Source organism: Typopeltis vanoorti, chromosome 22, assembly GCF_054136105.1.
Source record: "Typopeltis vanoorti isolate ZY-2024b chromosome 22, IOZ_Tvanoo_1.0, whole genome shotgun sequence".
NCBI lineage: Eukaryota > Metazoa > Arthropoda > Arachnida > Uropygi > Thelyphonidae > Typopeltis > Typopeltis vanoorti.
This window is the reverse complement of record NC_143570.1, coordinates 88,665,216-88,692,597: the sequence shown is the minus strand read 5'-3', so window position 1 is coordinate 88,692,597 and position 27,382 is coordinate 88,665,216. Positions and strand designations below refer to the sequence as shown.

Genomic DNA, 27,382 nt, shown 5'->3' with positions numbered 1-27,382 from the left:
GTGCTTAAATTTGACACGGTTTGGGATTATCTGGTTATCCTGGCAGCATTTTAGGAAGGCGAGACGATTCAGTTTTCTTGATAGCTTTAACTCCGTTTTACCATAATGGCAGGCCTTATGTGCGGTGGCATCTTTGTGGATTATCGTAATTCTCGTGGAAAGGCTTAGCCGTTGGTTATGCATTTTTACTGAATGGCTTAAGGAAATTACAATGTATACTAGGATATACATCCTAGTAATACATTGGAAGTGTATTAAAATAAATTTTAATACACTTCCAATATTTCGGCAATGTCATGTTGTCATTTTCACAGGAACTTAAAAACATCCCTTATTTGCTCTACTAAAGACCCCCCCCCCCTAAACCTACCTGGTGTATACCAGGTCCCTTGCAGCTGTAAGCTGTCCTACTTTGGCCAAACAGGCAGGACAGCTAATATCAGAATTTCACAACACAAAAACTATATTCGGTTTCGCCAATACAGCCACTCTGGTCTTGCAGACCATGCGCTGGATACCCGCCATAGAATACGGTGGAAGAAAGCCATGATAATACAACGCAGTAAATTCAAATACGAAAGGCTTTTCATGGAATCAGCCACAGCCCTAAGAAACAATCCAAACCTCAACAAATTTGGTTGCATGAGACTGCCCCAAATTTTGGAAACCTACATCAGAAGACCTTCAGCCCAAGATACCAACATTGCCCACTAGAGAGAGCACCATCAGGACTTTTAGGAGAAAAAATAGCTTCCTCCTTCGTCCTCATTTACTGTTTGTTGTGCTTGAGTGCACGTGTCTTGTTTTTAAGTTCCTGTGAAAATGGCAATGTGACGTTGCCAAAATATTGGAAGTGTATTAAAATTTATTTTAATGTATATCCTAGTATACGTTGTAATTTCCTTAAGCTATTTAGTAAAAATGCATAACCGACGTCTAAGTCTTTCCACGAGAAGTTAGGCCTTTTGACTGATTTTCTCTTGTTCTATATAAATTTATTGACCCGACTTCTACCATACCAGCCTTATTTGTTTTATTACTTACTTTGTTAGTTTAAAAATTGTGTCTAAATAGCTGAAGCGTGGAACCTGTTCTATATATTCACTGCTGAAAATGCAGTTTATTTTTTCCTTCCTATTTTCGTAGTTGTTTAGTTGCAGATTTTTTATAACAAATTTGTCACAATGGTTCTTTGATTTGGCTAAGACTATTGAATGCTTGTGGCAGATACCATCTGCATAGATTAATGAGCTGAGCTTAATATCTTTTATTTTACTTTGGCTCATAAAATAAATAACAGTAGAGGTGGTATACAACCCTGCCATTATATGTAAATTTACATCAAACTGTTTTCATCTACATTCTTATTCCTAACCTGATTTGCAACTTGAAAGTTACATATAATTCTGGTATACTGATTTAATGTTTTGAGCAGTCTACTCAGATATCCTTATTATACTATCTCAGTTATTTGTAATAAGGTAAAATTCTGGATTGGACACTTCATTTAACCAACTTACCCTTCACTAATTTTCCTTTTTTTCATAATTCTTTCAGTTTTACTTTGTTTTTTTTTTGTAAATTGGTACCAAGGAAAAAAAAAACTGCTACAATCATTATTGATTTGAGTGATCAAGCCTTGTAATTTTATACCGCCATATTTCAGCATCTATCTCTTTAATGGCTTTTCTGTTTCAAATAGCGGTGTGTGTAGACACACACACTGTTCATTGTATTGCTTCTAGATATTTTCTGTTATTCTTTTATATTTTACTTTATTTAATAATTTTTCAAAGTAATTACTCCAGGCATCCCAGATTCCTTTTGCAGTACCATTCTATGCTCTATCTTCTACTGTCAAATTAACGATGCCAAGAGATTATATTCTTGGTTTAATCCTTTCTGAATGTAAGCAAACAATGTTTGCATTTGCATGTGAAGTATCTTCATGACTGGGCTACTTGTATATGGAGACTAATGACTTCGCATCAGTTGCATTAGTATCCCAAAACACACAACCTTTCAGATGTGTATAATGCTAAGCAATATAGGAAGGGTCACAACCCAGACTAGTTTCACTGTTTTTGGCATTTGAGTTGCCAGTTTTCTCTGTCATCATTCAGTGCATGTCATGGTGGATAATCTCCTCTATTTGGATTTCATCAGTGCTGGGCTATGGCCTGCACTCAACTCATCCTTCCATATATCAGTATCCTTCTCATGCTAACCTCAACCTATCCACAGTTTGGCTGTTGAGTGCACTGCATTCTTCTTCAACAAATCTTAAGTGTCCAAATGATTCAAGCTTCAGGATCTTTCATAAACAATATCTGAAATGCTATGCTTGTTCCTGTTTTTATGTAGGGGTGAAAATAATACAGCGAACTCCATCAATACCAAAACACTGTCTTGTACACATACATCACCTCTGTAGCTTCTTCAGCCTCAAAAAAATTGGTTCCTTCATCATTCAAGACACTATCTTGCCTGTATGATTCTAAATACTATATAAATACAAAATCTTCCCAACTGTAGGATACTGTTTTGTCTACCCCTATTCTTGAGAACTTCTTTTTCTATACTGTTTTTCCTTGAGGAATCTAGCTGTTTGAGAACATATGAACAAATTTCATCTTTCTCTCTAATCACTTACCTGCACATAGTATGGTTGTGTTATAGGTTTTGACGTGTGTGGAGGTCTGAAGTGACTTGAAAAAGTTCCATGTTTGGTCTCTAGAGCAGGGTTTCCAAACTGCATAAAAAATAAATTAAAAATACAAAAAAATATATATAAAAAACAGGAAGAAAAATCCTTAGCCTACCCACAGTACAAAATGTACTATAGGTTTGTAAATAACTTTTCATGCTTGGGAACATGAAAAAAAAAAGTTCCAAAGATCACGATGGTGTGAATTTGCTGTATTTAACGTAATTACCAAAGTAATAGTTTTTATGATAATCTTGCACATGAAAGGTTACAGGGACTATAGCACAACAGTGCTACATGTGGGTAAGTGTTTATGGAGACAGAAGTAATTTCTATTGAAGGTTGAGTACAACCTTCAACTCTTTAAGAAAGAGTTGAAGGTTATACCCAACAGGAAAAACAGTATGGGTGAGATTATTCCAAGGAATAAAGGTGGATGGAATGAAGAAGGCTGATGAGAGGTTTATTCGATATGTTTGGAGTTGGACAGTGTATGGGTGTTAACCATTGGCTGCTCTAGTTCTTACGTGGTTAGAAGAAAGTGGAGGAATGGTAGTGGCCAATTCAGAGGGGCAATGCTCATAAAAGTATCAGTAGAAAAGGCACATTGCAGAAACATAGCAACTATGGGAAATTGACTGAAGGGAGTCTGTGAGAGCAGAGTCACCTATTAAGTGGCTCACCACCCTCTTTGGTATATCATCAAAAATGATTAGGGAGGCTTTGGGTGAACCACCCCAAATGTGCGAACAATATTCCAAGGTTGGTCTGATCTGAGACATATGAAGTGTTGAGAGTTGAGCAGAAGAGAAGAAATATTTCGAACAGAAAATAATTTTTTTTAGGGGTGCTTAAGGGTCAAAGCTGTATAACTGAGAGGAGATCTCCACATAGCCTTTAAAGGAATGCGGAGAACCGACCAGGGCTTCTGACCTAATGTCCAATCCTCACCTTCTCGTGGTGCACCCTGTTGGGTATCTACTCAACTAACGAGGATGGGCTGGCAATTTGAGATTTAGCCGACCAAATTGTATTCTTATTGGTTAAACCAAAATAAAAAAATGATGGTACAACATGACAAAATTTCATGCTGGCTGGGGTGTCGCCCGGTTAAACAAGGCCCCGTTGTTTTCACCAGGGAACCAGGGTGAACAGCGAAAAGTCAGCTACTGGAACAAATCTGAAAACACACCCTAACTCAACACCACCACCAGAGTTAAAGATCGGTACTATCAACATAAGAAGCTTGAATGGCAAAGAAATAGAGCTAGCTGAGGAATTAGATAAGTACCAGATCGACATAATAGGGGTGACTGAAACAAAAAAGACAAAAACTGGTGAGATCTTTCTGAGCAATAAATACAAAATGTTACATTCAGGCAATGAAAATCAAGGAAAAGGAGTAGCCATAGTATTCAACACAAAATAACAGGCTAATCTTCTTGAATGGCAGGCAGTCTCAAGTAGAGTAATGTGGGCAAATATGAGAATGGGGAACTGGACAATGAGACTTATTTGTGCCTATGGTCCCACAGAAGGTTCTACTAAGGTAGAAGTGGAGGAATTTTTTGATGCTTTAGAAGAAGCAACTGACGCAATGAAAAAGGAAAAGTTGGTCTTTGTTGGGGATCTAAATAGCAGAGTAGGAAATGATTGTGATGCATACAAAAATATTTTGGGAAAATTTAGAGAAAAGAGCAAAGTTAATAATAATGGCAAATATCTGTTGGATTTCTGCTCAGGACATGGACTGGTTATTACTAACACCATGTTCCAACATAAAAATGTGCACAAATTCACATGGAGAGAAGAGGCAAGGAATAAGAAAAGTCTCATTGACTATGTTATTGTTGATAGTGATGTTTTCTCCCTGGTGCAGGACACCAGAGTGTACAGAGGATTTGAAATTGGAAATGATCACTATTTAGTCTTGAGCAGGATAAAATTGAATTTCATATTGAAAAGAATAACATGTAAGAAAGTTTTAAAGCAAATAAAAGTTGAGCAGCTCTCAGATGTGAACTGTAGACTAAAATATACAAAGATTATTAAAGAAAAAATGAAAGAGTTTGAGAACAGGAATCAAACTTGTCACTGAATCTCCATATCTTGGAGATTCAGTGACAATCCTTGAAGAAATCCCTGATTGACTTAGCTAGAGAGGCATGTGGTGAAGTTGTCTGCAAGGATAGAAAAATTAGAACTCCATGGTGGACACATGAAGTTAAAGAGGCAGTGAAGGAAAAGAAGAAATCATATCAAAAGTTCCTGGCAAGTAAGTCAGCTTGTGCTCTTAGAGAATACAGAGAAGAATGCTAAATACTGTGTAAAACTAGCTAAACAAAAGTCATGGGAGGACTTTGGCAAGAATATAGAAAATAAATATCAAGAAGGTGGCAAAATATTCTGGAGGGTGTTGAAGAAGCTTAGGAATGGAAGAAAGAATGCTGTAAAAGGAGTTAGAGATGATATAGGTGACATGAAAATGGAAGAAAAAGATATCCTTGAAGTATGGAGTAATTACTTTGAAAAACTGCTAAATGAAACGAGCAGTGATGACAAAAAAACACTGACCAGGCATGCAGTCAGGAATACATATCCATACTTGAAGTAGAAAAAGCCATCAAAGGCTTGAAATGTGGAAAGACAAGAGGAGTGGATGATATTCGACCAGAAATGTTGAAGTATGGTGGTATAAAAGTCTTACAGTGGCTGCACTGCATAGTTCAGAAAGCCTGGACAGAAGGACGAATTCCCGATGATTGGAGTAGAGCTCTCATAGTACCCATATATAAAAAGGGAAATAAAACTGAATGTGAGAATTACAGAGGTATTTCCCTACTAAGTGTTCCTGGCAAGATCTATGCAAGTATACTTGAGAAATGATTGAGAAGAATTGTGGAAGAAAAGCTGGGTGAAGAACAAGCTGGATTCAGGCCAAATAGAGGCTGTCAGGATCAGATCTTCACTTTACGACAAATAGTCGAGAAAGCATGGGAATATAACAAAGATCTGTATTTAAGTTTTGTCAATTTGGTAAAGGCATATCACAAGGTGCCAAGAGAGAAGCTATTCAATACGCTACAGTTATATGGTGTCAATGGGGCATTATATCAAGCAATACTGAGTCTTTATTTGAGTTGTAAGTCAGCAGTTAGAATTGAAGGAAGTACAGGAAGATGGTTTAATGTTAAATCTGATGTGAGACAAGGATGTACATTATCCCCTCTATTATTCATTATCTATACGGATCATATTATGAAGGAAAGTGGTATTTATGATATCAAAATTGGAGATGTTAATGTCAGCACTTTGCTTTATGTGGATGATGTTATACTTCTAAATAAATCCGCTTAAAGTCTGCAAGATTCTCTGACTAAATTGAATAACTGTTGTAATAGATATGATATGAAGGTCAGCAATAAAAAGACAATGAAAATAAGCAGAATCATTGAAAATGTCAACTGTGTTGTGAATGGAGAACCTGTGGAACAAGTAAAACATTTCAGCTACTGCTACTTAGGCACGATTTTTAGTGAAGATGGTAAATTCAATATAGAAATAGACAACAGAATCAGCAAAGCTGGTATGGTGGGAAGTCAATTGAATAAATTCATATGGAATAAGAGAGAAATTAGTCGGAACACTAAATTAGCTGTATACAAGACAGTGTTCAAACCAGTTTTAACTTATGGATCTGAGAACTGGGTCAGAAGTAAAACACTTGACCAAAGACGAGAGACCGCTTATATGAGAGTCCTGAGGAAGATCAGAGGTGTGAACAGATATCATCAATGGCAATATCATATTAAAAACGAGGATATTAGGAAAGAACTTGACATTGTCAGCATCCAGGAATGCGTTAGCAGAGCTAATCTCAGGTGGTATGGTCTTAAATAGAATGGGAGAGAAAAGATTAGCAAAACAAGTGTTCTCTGCCAGGTTGGCAGGAAAACGACCCAGAGGAAAACCAAGATATAGGTGATATTGATATGGTACAAAGTGCCTTAGACGATAGAAATATAAGATCTGATAATGTTGGAGTCTTGACAAGTAACAGACTGATTTGGAGGAAAATTGTAGATAGGAAGTTAGTAATGATGTAATTTTTTCATGTAGTACTGTCATATCCTGTACACCCCTTGAGGGTGCATGGCAGGAATTTGATGAATAATATATATATATATATATATATATATATTTTTTTTTTTTTTTTTTTTTTTTTTTTTTTTTTTTTTTAGAGGCTGAGGAGGCTATGTATACAATATGTTTGTAACAGTTAGTCAGGCCATGTTTCATCTTCAGCCTCTACTCTGGGGATGAAACGTGGGCAGAGCTACTTTGTCATTGTCCGGTAGCATCCTCTAGCAAGAGGGTTGCAGCAGATGAGCAGTTCTTCTCTATTTCTCTGTCTGTCGCCTCCGTCATTCTTAAACCAGTCCATTCCACGATGTCATTGAACTGCTCTCTAGTTGGTCTTCCACGTCTTCTCTTACCCTCAACTTTCCCTTGTAATATTGTTCTTGTCAGGTGTCCCGAAGAACCTCTCAGAAGATGTCCTGCAAATCTGGTGTTTCTTTGCATAATATTCTTGAGCAGCGTTCTTTCCATCCCAACTCTTCTTAAAACTTCTTGATTTGATATTCTCTCTGTATAGCTAATCTTTTCCATCTTTCTATGACACCACATTTCCAATGCATTAATTCTTTCCATATCTCTCTTTCTGAGTGTCCATGACTCACTTCCATAACTCGCAATACTCCAAACTGTTGCTTTAACTATTCCTACTCTAATGCCTATTTTAATATTCTTGTTTACTAAAATTCTCTTCATTTCCATAAATGCTGATTTAGCTTTGCCTAAATCAGCATTTATGGAAATATTCTATTTCCTATTCTATTTGCCTATTCTAATGTCCAACTCTGAGGTTCTTTTCTCTAAGATCCAGCTACCTAAATATTGAAATCCATCCCCGTCTTCTAAAATCTTTCCTCCATATCTTATCTTTACATTATCTCCTATTTTTCTGCCCATTATCATTATCTTCTTAGTCTGTACTCTTTACAAGAGTTTTCAATTCTTTGAACAATTTGTTGTAATCCATTTTCACTTTCTGCCATCACCACTACATCATCTGCATATCTTAAGTTATTAATGATTCTTCCATTTATTTTTATTCCTCCTTCTACATCCTCAAGTGCCTCTCTAAGCATCTGTTCACTATAAAGGTTAAACAATAATGGCGATAACTTGCATCCTTGTCTAACTCCTCTCTCCACCAGGAATTCTCCTGTTTCCTCTCCATTTACACATACTGATGCTGTTTGTGACCATTATAATCTCTTTAAAATTTCCAAGTCATAAGAGTCAATATCAATATTTTCTAGAATGTCAAAAAGTCTTTTATGCTTCACTGTATCAAATGCCTTTTCAAATGAAAAGGCACCACCACCCTTTTTGGAGATGTTAAGTAGCTCTTTCAAAAGAGCTACTTCACATCTCCAAAAAGGGTGGTGGTGTTTCACTGGGAAATGAAAAGACATATCCTACCTAGAGATCAGTTGGCATTTACTCGTGACTAGGGAAGATATGCATTTAAAAGGGCAGTACTTGCCCTGTCCTCTTGAATGCAATCGTCTTCAAACTTTCTGACTTCTACTTTAAATTCTTCATTTATAGGGTTTAAATCAAATTGAATTTATAATAGAGGGAGATAAAATAGAAATCATTGAAAGTAATGATTTACTAGAGTCCAGAATCAGAAATGATGGTATTTTTGTACATTGCTTCATGTGATATTTAAAATGAAGGTGCAAAAAGAACATCATTGTAGTACTTGCCAGTGGAATTTTTTTAGTTGAAATTAAAAGAAGGATAGTCATGGGGAATAAAGTGTGATGTTAAACCTGACAAAAATTATGAAAGATAGAGGTGTGAGTAAGACCACAAAAGTTAGAATTGTCAAAGCAGTGGTATTTCCAGTAGTGATATATGTATTTGAAACTGGATTATTAAGAAGAAAGACAGAAATTAAATTGATTCATTTGAATTATGGTGTAGAGGAGACTATTAAAAATCCCATGGACTGCAAGAATAATAAGAAAGTTTTAGAGAATATAAAGACAGAATGCTCCTTAGAGGCGATAATCGCTGAAGTTGATGTATTTTGGATATATTATGTGAGCTGATGAATCATTGGAAAAGGCTGTTATGTTGGGGAAGATTGAGGGAAATGAGAAGAAGAGGAAGACCATAAAGAGTTGGATGGACAACATAAAAACTTATGAAGTTGAACTTGGTAACACAACAACTTGCCCTGCTAGAACCCCATTTGTGGAAATAGGCCATACCACAGGAAAGTTGGGATGACTTGACTGGGAAAGGCTTTTTATTGTTCAATCACCAGCCCATAATGGCCTGTTTTTAAAGGAAATTCAGTATAACATTATTGCTTTTGAAGTTTTTTGAATAGTTGTGTCAGCAGAGCTTGAGTAACTAGTCTTTTGATTTACAATTATATTTTACTGTTTAAATTGGATCTAAAACCATATTTGTTTTAGGTGGATTGGTTGGGCTGTCAGGATTTTTGTGCATTGCCATTTAAACATTTGACATTTAAAATGAAGTTACAAAAAGAACATTATAGTACTTGCCAGTAGAATGTTTTATGTTGATTGTTTTGAGTGCTTGATTTCTTGATTGGATATTTTGATATTCCTTTACATTTTCAGGAATTGACCATCTATTCAGTGTATGCATTTCACACATCTAATCAAATTCTTAACATATATTCTCAAGGGGTGTACAGGATATGGTAGTACTACATGAAAAACGTACATAATTATTAACTTCCTATCTACAATTTTCCTCCAAATCAATCTATATCAATCCATCTATAGCTTGGTCTTCCTCTGTGTCTTTTTTTTCCTTGCCATCCTGGCAGAGAACGCTTGTTTTGCTAATCTTTCCTCTCCCATTCTGTTTAAGTGAGCATGCCACCTGAGATTAGCTCTGCTAACACATTCCTGGATGCTAACAAGGTCAAGTTCTTTCCTAATATCCTCATTTTTAATATGATACTGCCACTGATGGCATCTGTTCATGCACCTAATCTTTCTCAGTACTCTCATATCTGTGGTCTCTAGTCTTTGATTAAGTGTTTTATTTCTAACCCAGCTCTCAGATCCATAAGTTAAAATTGATTTGAATACAGCTAATTTAGTGTTTTGACTAATTGTATACTTCTGAATATTTAATATAAATAGATAGAAAATGTTTTAATCATTGACAATGGTTAAAAAAAACTACTTCTATATTGATCTTCATTAGTAAAGCTCTAAGTCTTATCATATATTTGCTACATGTGACATCAGAATGGCTCATTTGTATGATGTGTCTGGATGGGATATTATTAGTCAGTTCACACCATAGCATATTTAAGTAATAATGTAAATAGCATTATTACAATAGGATGATACTTTCATATGCTCAAAGATATAGACTTCAGCAGAATTCTGCCTGAGAGGTTTCAGTTCGGGTGTTCTTGTAGTTATAGTGGTAGTTGACTGTATTATGCAATATCCATTAGGATTTGCTTTTTACCCTTCTATAATAACAAAAAATCTGTTCCATTTACAGGGCTACAGGTGGTGAATTACAGAGGGTTCTTGATGATGAGGAAGTAATCCCAGAATGCGATGCTGTCAGATTAATGCGTCAAATCTTGGAAGGTTTATCATTTTTACACGATCATAGTATTGCACATCTGGATATAAAGGCAAGTGGAAATTTCTATACATATCTTATTGTGATGGGTAAAATTAAGATGAATACTAACATAACAAATACAGTTAGTATTTATGTCATTACGTGGTATCTGAGTATTCATTAGCAACTTATATTCAGCTCTCATACTCGACGATCATCTGTAGCTGCCTACATTGCTAGCAGCTAGTCAATACTAGCACAAAGATTTGGAATATAAAAGAGTAAGTTGTTAAGGAGTAACTACCCTTAAAAGAAAATGAGTAAAGGTAAAGCCTCAGGACTTGATCCTGTTTAGGCTGAAGAAATCCAACAAGGTGGACCAATTATTTTCAAAGCTTTGGCTGCCAGATTCACTTGTTACTTCAAAGAAAGAAAGATTCCAGAGGAATGGAAAACCTCAAAAACCATACTTCTATTCAAAAAAGGGAACGAGGAAGACATAAAAAACTATCATCCAATCTGTCTACTCTCTCACATATATAAGATCATGAACAGAGGATTACTGAACAGAATCCAAAACACTCTAGAAGACAACTCCAGCAGAGAGCAGGCAGGATTCAGAAGAGGCTTCTCCACAATAGATCATATCCAGGTCATTTCACAACTAACAGAAAAATGCAGAGAATACCAAATCCCTCTGTTTCCTCTTTATTGATTTTTAAAAAAAAAGCATTTGATACCATAGAACACGATGCAGTCATTAGTGCCTTACTGGAAATAAATGTGGACCCTACTTATATTCACATGATAAAAAAATTAACAAAAATCAGACCACACAAATAACCCTATTTGATCAACCTATAGATATAAAGAGAGGGGTCTGCCAAGGCGATGTGATCTCCCCAAATCTATTTACCAGCACTTTAGAATACATTCTGAAAAAATAATCTAAATTCTTATGTCTGCCGATGATCTAGTACTGATATCCCACAACCCAAAAGATCTAGAAGAAATGGGTGAAAAAGTATACACAAACAGCAGTAAGATGGGCTTAGAAATGAATCTAGAAAAAATAAAATGGATCAAAAACATCTTCACAAGTGACAGTCACCTATGTATTGATAACATCCTTATAGAACAGGTTGACTCATACAAGTACTTAGGACAAACAATAAAAATAAATAACGATTTATCTGAAGAACTAGCAAAAAGAAAGAAAGCTGCATGGCTTATCATTCAACAGACTAAAAGAAACACTTACTGATCCAAATCTTGACATCTCTCCGAAGGCAAAACTATTTAATAGTGATATTCTACCATCACTCACATGTGGATCAGAAACATGGAACACGACAAGAAAAGAAGAAGAGACTGTCAGAATAACTCAGCATGCAATAGAATGCAGGGTTTGTAACATCAGCAGAATGGAACATGTTAGAAACACGGAACTAAGAAAGGGATCAGGCATAAAAGATGCAGTAACTGCAGTATATGAAAGCAAGATGAGATGGGCAGGTCACATAGCCAGACTCACCAATAACAGATGGACATATATAATACTCAACTGGCAACTAAGAATAAAGAGAAAACCAGGAAGCCCACCTACAAGATGGGAAAATCCCCTAGTGAAATCTATGGGTATAACATGGAAGAGAGAGGATAGAGATCGTTGGAGGCATCTTTGTGACCTGCACTCATGGAGAAATCCTGAGTGAAACACGGGTCCATCAAGGTAAAGTTGCTAAGGAGTAACTGGATGCTGTGCAATTTACTGTATACTTACTCTAGTTAATTTGTATAATTGCAATACAATTTTGCTGCAAGGAATGTTGCAAATTACGTTGAATAAATAGTATGATGAAACCTAGATGGCACTCTGTATTTCACATTTTGTGTGTGTGTACATGTCATTTTTGGAATATTTTCATAAGTAAGTTGACCTTTTTGGTCAGGTAGTTAGCACCTTTCACTGTCCATCTTACAGGCTATGATCAAAAAATTCCATTGTAGCATAGATGTTTGTAAATGACTGGGTGTAGATGATTATCATCTTGTTTACTCTGGAAACATGGTAGTGTCAATGTCCTGATTTTTTGTAACAATTAGTTATCTCTCTCACACACACACACATGCATGGTACTAGGTGCTCTCAGTTTACCACCTTTCTTACATGAGATCATCACAAGTATTTTGTTGAACCTTCCAACTTAAAAAGATGTTTTAAGACTTTAAAAGATTGCTTTAAACATTAATATAAGGACCATTTTTTGTACATCTAATTAGGAGTTTTCCATTTCTCGGTGTTTAGTTTTATGCGAATCTCAAACCAAAGGAAAGGTTGTAATCATCTATCATACATTTAGTACTATTTGTGGACAAAAGGTAAGATAATCTAGTTCCTTTTCTCTAGAGATCACACACAGTACTAGTTCCAATCATTTGTAGTATCCAGTAAGTAGTGCAATGGTGATCTCACACTTGACAACATTCACAAGGATTGATACTGTAATGAGATATGAATCTGTGACTTGTTGATCGGAAAGCAAGAATGTTTACATACCTGGCCAACTAGGTTGTCAAAGATAAGGTAGGGACACCATATTGATTTTGAGCTTTTGATTCATTTGATGTCATACACACAGTAAGAAATTACTTGTCATTTAACATTGGCAGAGTGATCAATTATACTCACTTTAACAGTTGTAAATAAGAGTTGTTTGAGAGAGAGAGAAAGAGAGATCTTAATAAAGATGATTTTGTATACCTTTGTACCTTTGTGTAATCATGTGCTGTATGATTTTGTGGCTTACTTCACTTCCTGATTTCCTAGTGAATTGTAATCTATAAGCCAGTATCTTTCTTTTTAAAGTTCACTTTTTACACACGTTTTCAAAATGTGTAAGTATGGAATAATTCATTCTCTCTGTCTTTCTGCATAAGCTATGGCAGATTTATGGCAGTAAATCAGTATTTGGAGCCCATAAGAAAATTTGCATCATTTCAGTTTGTTTGTCTGTTGGCAGGATACAAAGAGACAAAATATGTTGAAATTATACATTGCAATAACTCTCCTCTGGCTGGATGAAGCTTAATAAAATAAAATTGTGTACATTGCAACTTTTATAAATTGCATTTGGGTGCATTTTATGTCTATTGGGTTCAGTTTTGGTTTCATGTTTGTTGTCAAATGATTTTAAATTATGATAATTTTTCCCTTGCTGAAATTTGGTGATTAAGGTTTTATTTAAATTTGCCATTTCATTTGGACCATTTTAATAGAAAATTGATGAAAACAAAAATATGTCTGTGGAATACATATGCCAAAAATAATTGTTCACTTGTGCAAGGGAAGCAAAACTATTGAAAATATACCATATCTAAAGAACCGTGTACAGTTGTATAATTATCCCTCATTAAAAAGTATTGCTGAAAGAGTAAATTGGTGAGCAGTTGTCCACAGTACATTTGTGAAGATGAAGTGATATTTCTCCTACAGTTTTGAAAGACATGGATTTAAATTCTTAGAATGTAACTGTTATAAGGATTTTTCAGCTGGATGTGAATTAGCTATTCTCGGGAAATGGTAGGGTTTTTTCTTTGCACAATACAGGCACAATGGCCAGAACACATTAAGTTATGCTAATATTGGTCACAGAATGAGAGGTTGCAAATCCTGTAACATATCTGTGCAAAGTGTTGCTTCTTCTGCAAATTTGTTTTGTGATCCCTTAGAAACAGGCTTCAACAGCTAACACTAGACCTGAGGAAAGAAATTTCTGGGCCTCTGAAGTGGGAAAAAAACCCAGAAAAAAATTAGGCCTGGGCCCTTAAAAATCGGTCGCCAAGGAATTCCCTCCCTTTCTCGTCGAGGCCGCTTGGAAAAGCAATTGGGTGTAATTTCCATCTAATGGTGCTATTGTAATGTCATTCTTTTTCTCCAACTCATGCATAGGTGACAAATGCCAGTCACCTCCAGCCATACCTGAAACAGTACAGTACCTTCCTGTGATCATCAGAAGAATCTTGAATTACCTAAATGCCAAAAAGTCTTTGTCCAGATGGTGACCTCCAGGTGTACTTAAAAATAGTGCTTCAGAGCTAACACCTGTCCTGTATAATTTCTGTGTTCAGCTAGTATGTTTCATATCACAGAAGTGCTCATATTTGTTGTATTCCAGGGAGAGAGGGGAAAACATCTTAAGATTGCCATCAAATTCTTGACTTATTACCCTCACCTCAGTCCTCTAAAAATTAGGTCACCAGCACTCAACTTCTTTACCCTGGATGTCCACTAGTAAATCACTGATGACCAGTACAGATGCTGTCACTCCATATCATCTTGCATGCATGTTCCCCAGAAATGTTCAGAGAAACCTGTTTCACTTAATATATTTCCAAGGCATTTGATAGGATTTGGCATAGATGGTTATTCAGCAAATTGGCATGTTATGGTCTGCCTTTCACCCTTCGTAATTCAGCAACCAATTTTCTCTACAGGATAATTACAATAGTACTACATGAAAAAGTTAAGCCATTGCTAACGTCCAATCCTGCCAACCTAGAAAAGAACACTTGTTTTGCTAAATTTCCTCTCCCATTCTGTTTAAGTGATCATATACCTCCTGAGATTAGCTCTAGTAACACATCCCTGAATGCTAACAATGGGAAGTTGTTTCCTAATATCCTCATTTTTAATGTAATACTGCCATTAATGTCATCTGTTTGTTCCATCGATTTCTCAAAACTCTTATATCTGAAGTCTTCAGTTTTTGATTCAAGTGCTTTATTTCTAACCCAGATCTCAGGTTCATAAGTTGAAATTGGTTTGAACAATGTCTTGTACATAGCTAATTTAGCAATTTGCCTGATTTCTTTTTCTTGTTCCATTTAAATTTATTCAGCTGACTTCCTACCATACGCTTTACTAAATATTATGCCTAAATAACTGAAATGTTTTACTTGTTCTATAGATTCACCATTCAGGATACAGTTGATGTTTTCAACGTTTCTGCATGTTGTCTTTGTCTTTTTATCACCTGTTTTCATACCAAATATATTACAACAGGTATTCAATTTAGTCAGGGAATCTTGCAGACTTCTACAAGATTTATTCAGAAGTATAACATCTGTATAAAGTAAAGAGCTAAAATTAACATTGCCAATTTTAATATCAGATTTGATACCACTTTGCTTCATGTGATCCTTTTAGATAATAACAGTGGAGATAATGTTTACCCTTATTTATACACCTGATTAATATCAAACATATTCCTGTACTTCCTTCAATTCTAACTCCTGACTTGCAGCTTAAATAGAGACTGTTTTGCTCGATGTAATGTCACGTTTACACAATATAACTATAGCATTTTGAAAAGGTGCCAGGAGCCTTTTCCACATCTACAAAACTTAAATACAAATCCTTGTTATATTCCCAATATTTCTCGACAATTTGTTCTAAAGTGAAATTCTGATCCTGACAACCTCTATTTAGCATAAATCCTGCTTGCTCTTTACCATGCAGAACTTTCACAATTTTTCTTAGCCGTTTCTGAAGTATACTTGCATAAATCTTACCAGGAATGCCGAGTAGGGAAATACCTCTGTAATTCTCATTCAGCTTTATTTCCTTTTTATAGATGGGGTAGTATGAAAGCTCTTCTCCAATCAGCTGGAATTTTACCCTCTGACCAGGTCTTCCAAATTATGCACTGCAGTTATTGTAAAACTTTTATACTTCCATATTTGAGCATTTCTACTTGAATATCATATGCTCTGGCTACCTTTTCAGGTTTTTGATGACTTTTTTCCTACTGAGTGTGGATACATATTCTTAACTGTATTCCTGTTGGTAATTTTCTATCAGCATGCTGACATTGCTTGTTTCATTTAATAGTCTTTCAAAGTAATTACTCCAGACATTTAGAATATCTTCAGTTTTCATGTCACCTTAATCATCTCAGATTCCTTTTACAGTACTCTTTCCTTTTCTAAGCTTTTTTTAATAGCCTCCAGAATATTTTGCCACCTTCCTGATATTTATTTTCTATGTTCTTACCAGTCTTCCCATAATTTTGTTAGCTAGTTTTGCACAGTTTTTCACTTTCTTACTTTTTTTTCTTTGTATTATCTAAGAGCACAAGCTGACTTACTTGCCTAGAACTTTTGATATGCTTCCTTCTTTTCCTTCACCACCTCTTTAACTCCCTGAGTCCACCATGGAGTTCTGATATTTCTATCCTTACAGACTTCAACCCATATCTCTCTGGCTGAGTTCAATGTTTTCATCAGTGTTTACCACTGAATCTTCCAAGTTTGGTTCTTTTTTTTCAAAATCTTTCATTATTTTCTTTAAAATGATGTTTGTGTATTTGAGTCTACAGTTCATCTTTGAAAGGTGTTCAAATGTCTTACCAAGTCTTCTTTTCAATCTTAAATTCCATTTTATCCTACTCAAAGCTAAATAGTGATTGCTTCCTATTTCAAATTCAAATACTCTTATGTCCTGAGCCAGTGTGAAAACATTGCTCTCAACTATATCATAGTCAATGAGACTTTTCTTATTTCTTACATCTTCTCTCCATATAAATTTGTGTGCATTTTTATGTTGTAACATGGTGTTAGTAATAACTAACCAGTGTCCTGAACAGAAATCCAGCAGCACTTATTATTAGCTTTCCTCTTTTCTTCATATTATTCCAAAACATTTTTATATGTCTGATAATTACTTCTTACTCTGCTGTTGAGATCTCCAACAAGGACCAACTTTTCCTCTTTCATTGTGCCAGCTGCATTCTGTCTCATTGTCTAGTTCCCCATTCTGATATTTGCCCACATTGCTCTACTTAATATTGCCTGCCATTCAAGATTATCCTTATATTTAATGTTGAATACTGTAGTTACTCCTTCTTTTCCCTGCTTGTTATTTTGCTTGAATATAACATTTTGTATTTGTTACTAAGAAACATCTCAATTGTTTTTGTCTTTTTTCATTTCATTCACACCTATTATATCAATCTATACTCATCCAATTTTCCTGTTAGTTCTATTACTTTTCCATTGATGTTTCTTATGTTGATAGTGCCAGTCTTGAATTCCACTGTTGTTGAGTTGTGTTGCGGGATTTGTTTCAGTAGCTGACAAGGATGATCTTGACTTTGTGCTTTCACTCTGGTCCCGTGATGAAAATGAGAGCCTTGTTGAACTGGGTGAAGACCCGTCCAGCATGAAATTCTGTCATGTTATATCATTATTTGGCATCATGGTTTTGAATTTTCTTAATTATTTTGGTTTATTTTTAAGCCACACTTTGAGGCTTCCAAGTTTAAATTATTTTTCTTTGTGCATGTTGGTGCTTTTGAGTTAGCAAGCATGTTATCAACAAACTCTAAGTCATTTAATTTATTTGTCCATCCCATTGCATATTAATGCTTTCCTCTATTGTATTTCTCATCACCCACTCTATTACTGTTAAGAAGATTTTTGTTTTTATTTCTTTACTTAAATTCCCATTACACATGATCTTGAATTACACTTCCAACTTTTACTGGCACAAACCCATCTCAGCCATAGCTTTCTCACCTTCCAAAAATTTAGGTATGTTAATATTCCACCTTACAATCTTTTGCTTTAAGATGATCTGCTCACATGACAATTTTCAGTTATAACCAGTGACATTTATGACTCTACATTTGCTCGTATGATGGTTATAGCGACATGATACTCCCATAAATCAATCAATGCATAGTTTTCATGAACTGTTTGTTTATGAAATTATTGCTCATTGCATCTATTTGTGTTTTGCTGTGAATTGTAAACTGTTCATAACTATTATTTTATCATTAATAATGGCAGATAAAATTCAAAGTAAAGGTGTTGTTGCTTCCACTGAAAAGATGCATAAACCTGTTATATTACATATTAAAATTATTAAATTTAGTGATGGCATATGGAACACTGAGATCACACTACTGCTGTTACAGTTGCTAAAAACATAGATGAGAAGTTTTACACTAGTTAATACTAATTATCTGTAAATGTGAGACTTGTCACCACAAGGGCAAAACTTTTAATGGCATAGATTGATGACCATACTGGTTGGCGTGTTCCCTTAAGTATGCAAACATTATTCTAATTTTTTTTGTTTGCATAACTGATATAAATGTGTATGACCAAATCATATGATTTGGTCATACACATTTGACATGTAGTATACTACTCGCACATTTGGAGTGGTGCACAAGAAACCTCCCTAATAATGCTTGTTGCTGTCCAGAAGAGGACATTCATATTACCTGATGGTTCTATGTCTTGTGCGTGCGCACGCGCACACACACACACATTTAGATTTACTCTGAAAGCTCTTTCACAGATGGACATTCTATTTATGCCTTTTAAAGGTATTTTTATAGTATTTTGCTGAACTGACCATCATTATTTGTTCACTTTCTGCCAAGACTAAGAACCAAGTACCTGCTACTGAACATCAGTTTACTTGTTGGTTTGATTAAAAAAAATATGCTAGTTCGAGAGGGGATCGAAGAAATATCCTGCTAGTGAAGATCAGTTTACTTGTGGATTTGATTAAAAAAAAAAAAAAATCAATTATAATAAGATATGCCAGTTCATAGGATCAAAGAAAGATAAAATTTTAAACAAATAAAATCTAGATGCTTTCCATATAGTAGGAAAGCATCTAGATTTTAGATGCTTTCCTACATCCAAGAATTCTAGGACTGAACTGTAATTGTTCAGTTCCAAAGTCCTATATTTTTGTTGCTATTCATAGAATAAACACTACTGGTGATTGAGAAATATTTGTACCATTTAAGATAAGTGAGATCAGCTCCTAAGGTGGTTGACAATATGTGTTAAAAGTGAAATATCTTTATTGTTTAAGACTGTTCTTAGATGTATTAACTACTACGTAAGTATTACGGATGGGGTTAAGGATTAGATAATCTAGAAATCCCTCTCTAGAGACCAAACATGAACCTATTTCAAGCTGCTTCAGACCTAAGCAGTATAATTATATCATGCTGGGATCAGATTTTTTTTGAGCCTAATACATTTTATATAATAAATTTATTGAGCTCTCCACTTCCATTGGAAGATTTTTTTTTTCCCTCATAACACTTGGGTGATGAAACACATCTTCCACCTAAAAAAAAAAAAAAAAAAAAAAAAAAAAAAAATCATGGAAATCCGAGTCAAACCATGCTTTTGGTTTGACTTGACTGGCTAAACATTCTGGTGTCATCACACCAAAAAAGTTTTTCATGAAATTTTCCTTTGATTTATATTAGGACAAATCAGTTTCATTTGATCTCTTATATATTGAATTAATATTGCTTTCAGATGAATGATTAAAAATTCTGATTTCTAAAAAAAAAAAAAAAAAAAAAAAATGTTTGCAATTTATCTTGTTTACCATCTGTACACATGATTATGAGAATTGACTCCACAATCAGCATGCATATTTTTATATGCATCAGCACATTGGTTGCTTTAAAATTTTTTCACTATTACTTGTTAACTACTTATTTCTCTTTCTCCCATGTGTTGTCACTGGATGCCATATGGTCATTTCCGTACCTCATAGGATTGTGGGAGTGAAGCCCTCTGCTAGAAATGGTAGAGTCACAGATGTCCTTTCCACACAGAGTTAGGACAATCACAAACATTCCATGTTCATGGAGGGACTTGAACCTGCAACCTGTTGGCTAGAGAGCAGATACACTAACCACTCTGCTACTGAGGCTGGCCATTTATTTCTAATGGATCTATTTATCATTTGATTTTCCAATATTTAGAACCAGTGTGTGTAAATAAAAAAAAAAATTAAATAAACAGAATACTTAATTGTGATACTTTTTGCCTTTCTTTTCATATGTAATCTGTTACTAATCCTTGTGCTCAATTTTTGCTACAGCCCCAGAATATTCTCCTGACAAGGGCATTTCCTCAATGTGATGTAAAACTCTGTGATTTTGGCATTTCACGTTTGGTTACTGGTGGTGTGGAAATCAGGGAGATTTGTGGTACTCCAGATTATGTAGGTAAGTCCAACACTACAGCTACTTCATTGTGTTATATATGACAGTTCTCTTTATAATACCTGTAATATTTTTATTAATGTGCAGATATGATTAACCATCCTAAGCTGGTGTTCTGAACTATAACGGATTTTTTTGAGCCTGATACATTTTATATAATACAATTTACTGAGCTGTCCACTTACACTGGAAGAATTTTTTTTTTTTTTTTTTATTTCCCTCATAACACTTGGGTATTTATGTATTGCAGTACAAGGAAACAAACTGACCGACAAGTGTTCGAGACCGAGACACATGGCAGAAAGGATTAATCGCTATCATAGTGGAAGCTAGCTTGAATGCAATTTTTCTCCAGTCACATAATATATGAATGAAAAATGACATACAAGTAATCATATGCTACAATAAATTAAAATTGCAAATCATTATTATTCAACCCAAAGAACACATACTTAAACAAATTAATTTTATTGGAAAGAAATCAGATTTTTATGTGAGAGAAATATCTCCATTATGATAGCTCCTTGCTTAAAAGTGCATTGGCAAAATAAATAAAAAATAGTTTGAAGTCTCTAATTATACTATTTCTCAACATAATCTTCCTCCCTTTTCAAAATGTTCCTCAGGGTGTGTAACATGATTTTCAAGCCTTGATAGTAAAACTCTTTAGGTTGCTTTTGAGGTCATTTTCTCATCTCTATCTTTTAGCTTGCTCATCATTTTCAAAATTAGATGTATTCAATATAGAAATCAGATTTGCAGTTGGACATTCTCTATACAGCATGGACTTGGCTCCATTGGACTTATGGTCAATTTCCTAAATTTGAAGACATCTCAAGGATAACCATTTTGAAAATGATGACTGGGACAAAGCAGGTTATGGTTTCAAAAAACTGAAGATTTATCGTGATGATTTGGAAAAATCTATTGAAAGGGAGGAAGATCATGTTGAAAAACAACTATGGATATATATTTCAAGCTATCTTTTTCCTTTTAATTTTATTGACATCTCCCTTTTGGGTGGAGAGATAGCACAGTGGAGGCATTGCTTTTGGAATGCTGGCCTTGAAGATTATCAAAATTCTTTTTTTTACCAGTATTCTAGAGACACTTTAATACCATTTAAATCTCTGTTGTATCATTATCAGATTCCTGATAATACTATTAGGGGATGTACAGAACATTATAATACCACATGCAATTGTTACATCATTATTAACTTCCTGTTGACATTTTCCCTCCAAATTGATTGGCGAGTTAGCCGATCTCATATGGAGGTAGCAGGGTTTTTTCTCCCGGAAACTCTGGTTTTTCATCCCACATACTGACAAATCGGCCCTTCAGAACACACGCAATTTACAGACAAAAAATACTAGTTGTGGTGGTGGAGGTGGGCAATAGAAGGCGTTAATTGAGATAATTCGTAGTAGAGGTTCGGTGTAGTGGTTAAGACAGTTGTAGGTGTCCTCCTGCGATGAGTCTTCGGACTCCTTGGAGGTGTTAGGAATAATAATAATAATAATCTGTCAAGACTCTAGTATTATCAGATCTTATGTTTTGGTCTTCTAAGACACTCCTTATTATCAATCCACCTAGATCTTGGTGTTCCTTGGGTAGCAAAAAAACACTTGCTTTGTTAACCTCGCCTCTCCCTTTCCATTTAAATGATCATGGCATCTGAAATTAGCTTTGTTAGCATTCATGAATGTGCTGGTAATGTAACATTCTTTTCCATTATCATCGTTTTTAATATGACTCCATCTATTCGCTCCCAATAATTCTTCTCAGAACACTCAAGATCCATAATTAAAAATTGGCTTAAACACAGTCTTGTATACAGCTAATTTAATGTTTTGACTAATTTATTTCTTTTGAGTTCTTACGATACCAGGTTTGCTAATTCGGTTATCTGTTGTATATACATTCATTAAAACTATTGACAAACTTTCTGAATAACATTACTATATAAAATGTTAGCTCGTGTAGCTCAGTGGAAGTGGTGTTTGCATTCCACAGTGCTAGACTGCCCAAAGAAAGACCTAGATTTGATTCTATTCACCATTGCCAACTAGAGGAACTTTTCCAAAGCCTTTCTTTGACAGGTTCTCAAGTTAGTCAATCTCTGGCATGGGAAAATGTTTTTTTTTTTTCCCTTCTGAACACTCGGGTTTTTCTTTCCATAAACTCGCAAAAATTATCTGTAGAACCCACACTATTACATACAATAAATATAGTGTTAGGACTAGGGACCAGTGGCAGCACTTGTCAGCCATCTCTTCACTGGATGCCATTTGTAATTAGGGGTAGTCTTAGGCCAGCTATCTGTGATTGGCTACCAGTGGAGATTGAACTGTACCCTTGGTCTCCAAAAGTTAGAGCTGAAATGGCCTTGCCTGTTCCCTGTAAGGGAATAAAAGATGTTAGTGGATTTTATTTTATTTTTTTTTTAGATTCGGTTATCTGTTTAACATCCAGTTAATAAGAACTGAAACCATGATTAAACTGAACTAGCCTGTCTTTGAGTGGGTAAAGGGCTCTAATATCTCAAAAATCAGATACAGTATTGAGATTCATTAGCATCATAAATGATAACAGAGAAGCAGTATTACATAATTGTGGCATTATGTTTAAATTAGAATCATTCTGTGAGCATTTACACATAGATTGTTACAAAAATTATTCATTACTCCAATTGTTCTGAATAATTAAATACAGATATAAGGGAATGTACAGTAAAGACCATGTTTACAATCATGGAATGAGATAGTTTCGAGTTAACAAATTTCCACCAAAAGATAAATTCCAAATTTTATTGCCTCAAAAGCTATTAATTTAAGGCTTGTCAATTTTTAAGTACATAATTGTTTTTATGCATATTAATTAACATGTATTACACATACTAACTAAGAAGCTTTATCTTGGTTTTTACATGATAAGCTTCAGGTGATGGAGAGGTGAGGAGGGGAAGGATTAGTCATTTACTGCAAAAGTGTCAGGGTGCTGTTCTATGCACTGTACCTCTCCTTCTGCAGGAGGAATCTCTCTCTCTCTCTGGTGACTGTTCTTCCTTCTGCTGAGATTGACGGGAATCTCTTTTGCCAGAGGTTTGAAGAAACTGTGTAAGGTGTTCTGTTTTGGGAGTTTGCAAAGCCACAAGTATTGCAAGCTCCATTTTAAACTCTTCTGCTTTCTCTTGGTTGACACTCACAGCCTCACAAACACTTTCAATGCCAGACCTCTTTTTTGAATTTCAAACCAACCATGAAAGGTAGTAAAGTCGGTGAATCAAGTATTTGATAAAGGTGATTCACTAACTTCTTCTTTAGCTAGTTGAACTACTAAGGTTCTTAGCTGCATGCATTAGCTTCTTCTACTCCTTTCTGTCTTGAGCTTTTCATTCCAGTTCTGAATTCCCATCTCATCTAACTCTCTTTGGATATTATTCTTCCAATGCATCTGCAGTCTTCCTCTGGGTCGCTTTCCATCAGGCATTCATCTTGAATGCATGTTTAGCCATTCTCTCCTCACCCATTCTTCCTACATTTCCAAGCCATCTCAGTCTGCTTACTCGAATCTCGTCAACTAAAGATGGGATCTATAGAGTTCATGTAGTTCTTGGTTATGTCTTCTTACAGGTCCATAGACCTTTCTGAAGATTTTATTTTCAAAGATCTGCAATGCTTTTGCATCTTGGTCTTTTATGCTCCCGGTTTCTCCTCCGTACGAAACAATAGGTCTAATGATTATCTTGTATATTTCTGTTTTAACTCTGCTTGATAGAATTTTGGAAGATAATAAATGATGTAGTGAATAATAATATCTATTAGAGGTATGTATTCTAGTTTATTTCTGTACTAATCAATGTTCCAAGATATCTGAAGAAAGCTGCACTTTTAAATTTCAGGTTATCACTGGTAACATGGTCATTTTCCTCTTGATTGTGATTTCTGCATATATTTAAACATTCGGTTTTATCCTAGTGTGATTTTTAATTCTAGTTTTTAGGTTCTAAATGTTCTGTCCTCAGCATTTTCTCCAGCAAGGCATATATCATCTGCATATCGCATTATCACTGTTCTGTTTATGTTATCTTTTACAATTTTCCCTAATGTATTTTTCTAATGCTAAATTAAAAAGAATGGGCGAAATAGCATCTCCTTGTTTCATAATTCTAATTCCAAACACTCAACAGGCATGCAATCAGGAATACACATTCATACTTGAAGTAGAAAAAGCCATCAAAATCCTGAAATGTGGAAAGGCAGCAGGAGTAGATGAGATTCTACCAGAAATGCTCAAGTATGGAGGTATAAAAAGTCTTGCAGTGGCTGCACTGCATAGTTCAGAAGGCCTGGATAGAGTGACAAATTCCAGATGATTGTAGTAGAGCTCTCATAGTACCCATATACAAAAAGGTAAATAAAGCAATGTGAGAATTACAGAGGTATTTCCCTGCTGAGTGATAATCGTAAGATTTATGCAAGTATACTTGAGAAACGGTTGAAAATGATTTTGGAAGAGAAGCTTGGTGAAGAACAAGCTGTATTCAGGCCAAATAGATGCTGTCAGAGTCAGATTTTCACTTGAAGACAAATAGTTGAAAACTTGTGGAAATATAACAAAGATCTGTATTTAAGTTTTGTAGACCTGCAAAAGGCATATGCCAAGGTGCCAAGAGAAAAGCTATTTAAATCACTAGTTATATGATGTCAATGGGACATTTTATCAAGCAATACTTGGTCTTTATTAGAGTGTAAATCAGCAGTTAGAAATGAAGTACATGAAGATGGTTTAATGTTAAATATGGTATCAGACAAGGATGTGCATTATCCCCTCTGCTATGCATCATCTATATGGATCACATTAAGAAGGAAAGTGTTATTAAACCTGATATCAAAATTGGAGATGTTAATATCAGCAATTTGCTTTCTGCAGATGATGTTATACTTCTAAATAAATCCGTTACAAGTCTGTAAGATTCCCTGACTAAATTGAATAACTGTTGTAATAGATATGGTATGAAGGTCAGCAATACCAGATAATGAAAATAGGCAGAAGCATTGAAAATATTAACTGCATTATGAATGGAGAACCTATAGAACAAGTAAAACATTTCAGCTACTTAGGCACGATTTTTAATGAAGATGGTAAATTAAATATGGAAATAGACAACAGAATCAAGAAAGCTGGTATGGTAGGAAGTCAACTAAATAAATTTATATGGAATAAGAGAGAAATTAGTCAAAACACTAAATTAGCTGTATACAAGACATTGCTCAAACCAATTTTAACTTATGGATCTGAGAACTGGGTTAGAAATAAAACACTCTTGACTCAAGACTGCAGATATGTGAGTACTGAGAAAGATTAGGGGCAATAACAGATGGCATCAATGGTAATATCGTATTAAAAACGAGGAAATATAGAAAGAACTTGACATTGTCAGCATCCAGGAATGTGTTAGCAGAGCTAATCTCAGGTAGTATGGTCACTTAAACAGAATGTGAGAGGAAGGATTAGCAAAACAAGTGTTCTCTGCCAGGTTGGCTGGAGGAAGACCAAGGTATAGGTGGATTGATAGTAAAAAGTGCCTTAGAAGATAAAAAATATAAGACCTGATTATGTTTGATTCTTGACAGGTATCAGATTGATTTGGAGGAAAATTGTAGATAGGAAGTTAGTAATGATATGACAGGATACTGTCATATCCTGTGCACCCCTTGAGAGCACATGTCAGACATTTCATGATGTTGATGAATTTTTACTGCATAGAAGAAAAGTTACTGGAAAATGAGCACTAAACATCAGATTCACATGCTTGATGGTTTCGTGTGTTGCACTGGCACTTCTTTGGAAATGGCTCAGCTAAATATCAACATGATAATAAAAGTATGCCACTTTATACCATGAGAGCTGCAGCAACATGATTTCAAAAGTGGGATATAACAAGATTGGACATTTTATAGTTCCAATATGAATCATAGATCATCCTCAGTCTTGATATGTCACTGAAATACAGGAAATAGAAGCTGAAGGCACCATATAAGTAATGTGATTATGCCAGTAAATGCAAGGAGTTAGTTCAAGAAAAGAAAGATCTGGTCATGATGTTGAGTTGAGCATATCAAATATAAGTGGAGAAGAATTAAAGTCTTTCTTGTGAGAAAACAGGAAAAACTGTGTTTTCTGAGGAATTCAAGGTGACTAACAGTGGCATCATTAAAACACTTAAGGAATTGAACAACGTAGTTAAGGATATAAATTAAATTAAACTTTAATAAATACTTTCCGATATTTCGGCAGCGTCACGTTGCCATCTTCTAAAGGAACTTACAAAAAAGCATGTGCACGTAGGCACTACAACACAGTAATTGGGAATGAAGAGATGAAGCTATTGTTCTCCTAAAAGTCCTGATGGTGCCCTCTAGTGGGCTAAGTAGGTGTTCTTGGCTGTTGGGCTGAAAGTCTGCTGGTGTAAGCCTCCCAAATTTGGGACAGTCGCATACAACCAAATTTGTTGAGGTTTGGAGAATTTCTTAGGGCTGAGGCTGATTACATAAATAGTCTTTCGAATTTGTATTTGCTACGGTGTATTACTGTAGCTTTCTTCCACTGTATCCTATGGCGTGTATCCAGAGCATGGTCTGCAAGACCAGAATGGCTGTACTTGTGAAAACAGACATAGTCCTTGCGTTCAGAAATTCTGATATTCGCTGTCCTGCCTGTTTGGCCAAAGTAAGACAGTTTACAACTGCAAGGGACCTGGTATACACCAGGTTGGTCTAGGGGAAGTGGTTGGTCTTTAGTGGAGCAGATAAGGGATGCCAATTTTCTGTAAGGTCTGTAACAGGATGTCAGGTCATGTTTTTTTAGGATTTTGTTAATCTTTTCCGAGGTGCCTCGGATGTAGGGAATG

General features: G+C 35.2%; 1 protein-coding gene across 1 annotated transcript in view; it reads left to right on the top strand.

Annotated features, from left to right (window-relative positions):
• LOC150094553 (serine/threonine-protein kinase 17A-like) overlaps positions 1–27,382 on the top strand; it is a 139,977-nt gene that overhangs the window by 85,934 nt on the left and 26,661 nt on the right. Inside the window, 2 exon segments of the mRNA XM_090411753.1 lie at positions 10,346–10,484; positions 20,343–20,469. Of these exon segments, the coding sequence (XP_090267879.1) occupies positions 10,346–10,484; positions 20,343–20,469 (266 nt within the window).